General features: G+C 43.6%; 1 protein-coding gene across 1 annotated transcript; it reads right to left on the reverse strand.

Moving 5' to 3' along the window:
* Positions 1–1,214: 1,214 nt before the first annotated feature.
* LOC118275184 (odorant receptor 4-like) lies at positions 1,215–5,721 on the reverse strand. Its single transcript, XM_050698597.1, has 8 exons — positions 5,592–5,721; positions 5,303–5,507; positions 5,101–5,223; positions 4,878–5,003; positions 3,862–3,961; positions 3,653–3,757; positions 2,512–2,667; positions 1,215–1,869 (listed from the first exon to the last, which is right to left on the reverse strand). The coding sequence occupies exons 1-8, from the start codon at positions 5,707–5,709 to the stop codon at positions 1,819–1,821; spliced, it is 984 nt and encodes a 327-aa protein (XP_050554554.1). The 5' UTR covers positions 5,710–5,721; the 3' UTR covers positions 1,215–1,818.
* Positions 5,722–6,031: the final 310 nt, after the last annotated feature.

Genomic DNA, 6,031 nt, shown 5'->3' on the forward strand with positions numbered 1-6,031 from the left:
GTCTGCATACCAAATTTCATAAAAATCTACTCAGTAGTTTCGGACGGGCATAGATCGTTAGCAAGCCAGCCCCAAAAACTAATTTCGAGACCTCTTCTGGCTCCTGGTAACATTTAAATGGACCCCAGTCGGCTACAAACGTATAACTTTACTCAGAGTGAGCGTTGCATCTAGTAACAGTTACATCAGTAACTTTATAGTCGCGGACTCGTGTCGGCCCAGAGGCTCACGACGCCCGCTTTTCATGCATAAAGATGCGGAATCGAAAGCTGGCAAGTACCTATAGACTTTTTCCGAGTGATACGTATATGTACCTACTTTGTAAAGTTACTGCGACTAACGTGAAGAAACACGGGTAAAGGAAAAGCCATCGTAGTTTAAAATCCACAATTGAAGTGTGGGAGAGCCATGCTTCGGCACGAATGGGCCGGCTCGACCGGAGTGATACTTACCACGGCCTCACAGAAAACCGACGTGAAACAACGTCTGCGTTGTGTTTCGTTGTGTGAGTGAGGTTACCGGAGGCCCAATTCCCCCCTTCCCAATCTTCCCAATCCCCAATCCCCAATTCCCGAATCCTGCTCGTATACCGGCGTGTTTCATAAAAAAAATATACGCCTAGTAAGCGTCGTAGTTATGTAATATTAGACAAACTCTTCCCCCCCCCCCCCCCCACGGCATTTGGTTAGCAGTGAGCATTTAGCTGTAAGTAGGCTTGAAGGAAACAGGGTGTAAAGTTATCGTACCATATTGCCGTGACCCCTTAACCTGGAAGTCGATCCGATGAGCTGGCCTACGGCAGCTCCACTGTGAGTCGTGGACGAAGCTGCGAGGCGGTATGGCAGACCAGCAGGCTTACTCTTATAAGTCAATTCCAATCCAATTCAATAAAATCTCAATAGTTTTTCGATGATAATACCACACAACCCCAATCGTAGCTGTTAAAATAATTCACATTAAGGATCTCAGTAACATTTACCTAATTCATTTAATATACACCCAATACAGATGTAATAAATGCTAGAGATGAAGAGTACCTCAGTATTAATGTCAATCAATCGTAATGGGATTCAAGAGTGGCTTGCCCCTGGCTTGCGTTCGTTGCAAGCGGGGTCTCTGTCACAGCGGACAATCTGCTACGTGAACGTTGCTTCCGACGAAATAGGTCGGGGACACTAATTTAGTACATTATCATATCAAATTCAATAATTGAATCCGAGTATATTTTTTATTTATTACGTCCAAACGTTTAAACTTTGCACACAGCAACAATTGAATACTTATCTATAGGTAAACATAGTTCGTATATGTTCAATAAAAGTGAAAAGTAAAACTTTGTGCCTTACGAAATACACAGTTCACTACTAATTTTAATAAACAATAAGTTATAGATGTTTCTATTCAATACAAAAAACGACTGAAGACTGGTGCCTCAACGCTAAACAATGAACGCAGCTGTACTGTGTGGCTATGCTTTTAAGCTGTGTGCGTATAGCGCGTCGCGTTCGGTGCGCGCTTTATAGAGGGACCAGACCACCATAGAGGGGGCCCAGTAGGACTGATGCTCAATCTGGAACTGCGGACGGCCTCGCGAATTACCAGGGATCCGGCTCGAAGCAGATTAGATTAGATTAGCAGTAAGAGCCATCCAATCTCTCTTGCCTCATCTAAGGCGGGATAAGCCACAGGATGATTTTTCGTGCTCAAAAAAAAGTAATGCTCTTAAAAGGAGTATCGGTGATAGACTATTGTAGGCAAAGCTCATCTAATAGTTGTATAATCTAGCGATGTCGTCGCGCATCGTGTTATTCCGATCGACTACTTCGTCTGGCGCAGTACTGCGTAGAAAGTGTATGACGACTTTATTATCTGAAATATAATAAAAACCTAATTACGTACTGCCACCCTCACTATCGTGGACCTACTAATCCGATTCTTCATCGCTTTCATTAGTAACAAACACAGTTAGTCCAGTCAAATAAGGTTAAATTAGGTAAGAGTCTCGGAATGCGAGATACCCAGCTGTAATTTTGTATATACTTGTATATTGTCCCCCTAAAACTTGTCTCAAAACCTACATATGGTAGGGTGTAAGCAACTCTTAAAATTCAGGGTCAAAGGTCCCAAAAATCGTTTTTTTGCGGATTTTGTGACCACGCGCTCTCCGCCCTCTATCTCGAAAACGGTTCACCGTATAAAAAAAAAGTTGATACAAAAGTTGTAGAGAATTTTGTATTCTACAATATTGGTATTAAATGCAAATACCAAAAACCCATAGGAAATGAGATATTTCCAAAAAACCGCAAAAAACGGTTTTTGGGACCTTTGGACCTTAAAATTTAATAGTTTTTTTTTTTTTTTACAAAATTGTAATATGCTGCAGGCTGCTGCCTCGTTCGGTTATGGTTTTGGCAAAAACTAGTAGCGTACTTATGATCTCTTACTTGTGGTCTAGTTTGCTGTCCAGAAATGATTTTAACCAACTCTGGCTTTATGGGCATTCTCGTTTACCTTGACAAACGTGTCGAGAGAGAGCGGGATGACGCGGCCGGCGGCGGGGCGCAGCGGGCGCTTGGCGCGCTCCATGACCAGCACCAGCGAGCGGCGGAACGCCGTGCCCGCGCGCGCCCACTCCATGCTGTACAGCGACTCCGACACGCGCGAGCTCTGCAACACTCACGCAGCTTTTGACGTCTCAATCCGAGTCACCAAGAAATATAAAAAAATTAATAAAACTAAATTAATGCCTTTATTAAAAATAGGGGAAACGATCGTTCGATGTAAGTATAGATAATCCGTTAGGAGGTTTTTGCCATTGTATGGCAACAAGTCACCTTGAATGAAAAATATGTTACTCGTACAAAGGTGACTGATATTACATTATGACACAGTTCTACGTATTGCACACCAACCAATCAAATGTTTGTTGTTTATTGTAGAGTAAAACCACAAGTCATAATTATGAATGGTAAATATTGGTCATGTACCAGGTCACAGCACTGCATCATTATATAAGAAGAACAACATTACGTAGGTACTTGAAAGGTTGTGTTACAAGAAGTGTGTAGTGATGAACCTTGCCACTTTAGGTGCACACACTCTTTTCAACTAAGAGAACGTGGGTTCGAAGCTTCGCAGGTCCAATCCACTTTGAGGTTAAGCACGTGTGCTGATTGGCTCATAATTTATTATCTTTATAAGGAGGATTTTCCCAGCAGTAACCCGTATTTTATTGGTAGATATTCAATCGAATACAATGCAAGTACTAAATGCCTTTACAAAGAACCAAAGTTATAGATATAGCTCTCAAAATCTCCGAGCTGCAGCAGCAATGGGCAGACCACATCGCTTGAAGGACTGATGGGGAGGGGGGGGGGTGCAGGAAATACTCGAGTAACGACCGCAGACCTAAAGACGTAGCGTGAGCAGGCGTCCTACTCGGTGGATCGACGTCATCATCAGTGTCAAGTGATGAGGGGTAGTTCGACGTGGAGGAATAAGGGGGAGGCAGTTGTTTAGCAGCGACGTGTTCCGGCGGATAATGACGATGATAGTGGAACTATTCAACGTTACTCACACCACGTTACAACGTTCACAACCACTGCCACAACATACTTGTATTAAGAAATTGAAGTTTGTATTCACACAGTACCTCGTCAGTGACTTCGTTGCCATAGTAGCAGTAGAGAAACAGCTCCGTCAGGATGCAGCTGATAAACAGAGTCATCGACGCGAACTCCACGCTCAGCACGTTCAGCTAAACAAAGCGGATCTCAGTACCAGCCCCGAGTACCGACCAACACACACGGCCCGGCCGTGCGGCAAACACACACACACACACACACACACACACATGCTCACCGTGACGATCTTGTACGCAGCCATGCACAGGATCCAACCACCGATGCCGAATTGAATCAGAATGGCTGTGCCGAAAATGTCTTGCAGCATCTTTGCAGTTCTGCATGAAACAAATGAATTGTCAGTAAGTAACGTGTCAAGCATTACAAGGCTTCAGAAAATAAAAGGTTTGTATGAGTATATCAACGTCTACAAAATTGAATGAAACTCCCAGCCATATTTATTTGAGCCTTATTATTGAAATGTGCCATAGACCCAAACATTACTGTAAAGAATTTTATAACAATACTGAAAAATATTCAGACTCAAGAATGAGCTGCTGTAACTTCTGTACCGGTCATGTTGACATGTATATGATATACTTTTTGTACAATTTGACCTTATTATATTTTTTTATGGTATAAGCCGGTACACGAGCAGACGGATCACCTGATGGTAAGCAATCGCCGCCGCCCAATGAACACCAGAGGCGGTACAAGTGCGATACCAGTCTTTTGGAATCGAGGGTTGGGAAGATTGGGAAGGGGTGTAATATTATGTAACACCTATTACATAATATGATACAATTTTTGCTTGGCATTTATATACCTACTTATATTCTTATATAAACTAGTTTTACCTGCGGCTGAAGTAGCATGGAATAATGACTTTTAATAGGTCGCGTTATACACCTATATATATACAGACAGATATATTGTTAGTGCAAGGATCGTGTGAGCCATTGACGTTGTCATTTCACTTCTAGTTACTTACTTACGTTCTAACAGTTTACATTAGTACGACCCAACATAATGTGGTATTGATTTGGTTGGTATTGGTCGTGGGACAATTCAGTAACACCCGTTATACAACTGATTCCACTGACTGACCTGACACGCGTGCGTATCATCAGAACAGGTCCAGGTTCAACTTTCAACTGTCTATCTATTGCGGTTCATGAGATACAACCTGAAGACAGACGGACGGACGAACGGATAGCCGAGGCTCAATAATAGGGTAACTTGTTTTTAACGTACTTGGTAATTTTTTCATAGTGCAGCAGACACTCTTTGAACAGTCTCATGAGAACTGCATCGTAACTCTGGCCAGGACTCGTTTTCAGCACCTCCGCCGCTTGCAGAGGTAAGTATTCAAAGTTCATTCTGCAACAGGCCAACGTTGAACTTCAAACTGTTGTTTACCTCAGAGATGGAAATGCGATGCAGTGCACAACGAGGACACGGCGCTGTAGGAACATACCGCAATATTCTCAGCTGGGTTTTGCACTGGTTGAGTACGGTGGCCATGAACGCGTCCATCGTCGTGTTCGCGATGCCAACTAGCGTCGTCACATAATACGAGTACGCCAGCACCAAGATGAACCTGAAACCAATGACACCCGCGTAGCATAACTAACTAACGGTTCTACCTAAACACTATGGTCAATGTATGTATAGCACACATTTTTGACTGATTGTAGTCAACGTTAATCCAAAACGGGAACTCGACGAGCTGGCCCTGCAGGTGGTACATGACGGGGAACGTGATCCACAGCGTGCACGTGACCACGGCGCAGCCCGCGTACGCGCGCACGAACCGCGCCGCGCGCGCCGCCGTCACGCGCAGTAGGCGCTGGTGCACCGCCGCGCTCTGGTTGTACAGCGGCTCTGCAACCAAACATCCGACTCATCCTCTTCCTTAGTGCTGAGTAGTTGTCCACAATACATATCATTATGTTGTGTCGCACCCACCGTCCAATCCCCCGAGCATTTCATCTATCCTATCCGCCTTCAGGTGGAAGACGAGCTGCTTCGCTATGGACGTGATGTGGCACAGCAACAGGAACATCACCCGCGCCAGCTTGTCCATGTCCTGGCGCACCTGACGTAGTACACACAAACCTGTACTACAGCACTATACGAAATTATTGGGCATTTCATGGAATGGTTGCCTTCCATAAAATATTTGACTGCTCAGTGTCTATATTGGCCACACCAATGATAAGAAATCATTTCTTGACCTCTGTTCCCTAAATTGACGTATTTTTTTAAAAGAACAACGTAAATACATGCTATGCGGTAATATATGATATTGTATGTCGAAATGTAAAATGTTTTTGGTCAATGTACTAACATTCCAACTATATGTTGACCTATAGTATCAGCAAATGATTGATTTCTTTGTTTCTGTC

This window comes from Spodoptera frugiperda, chromosome 15, assembly GCF_023101765.2.
Source record: "Spodoptera frugiperda isolate SF20-4 chromosome 15, AGI-APGP_CSIRO_Sfru_2.0, whole genome shotgun sequence".
Taxonomy (NCBI): domain Eukaryota; kingdom Metazoa; phylum Arthropoda; class Insecta; order Lepidoptera; family Noctuidae; genus Spodoptera; species Spodoptera frugiperda.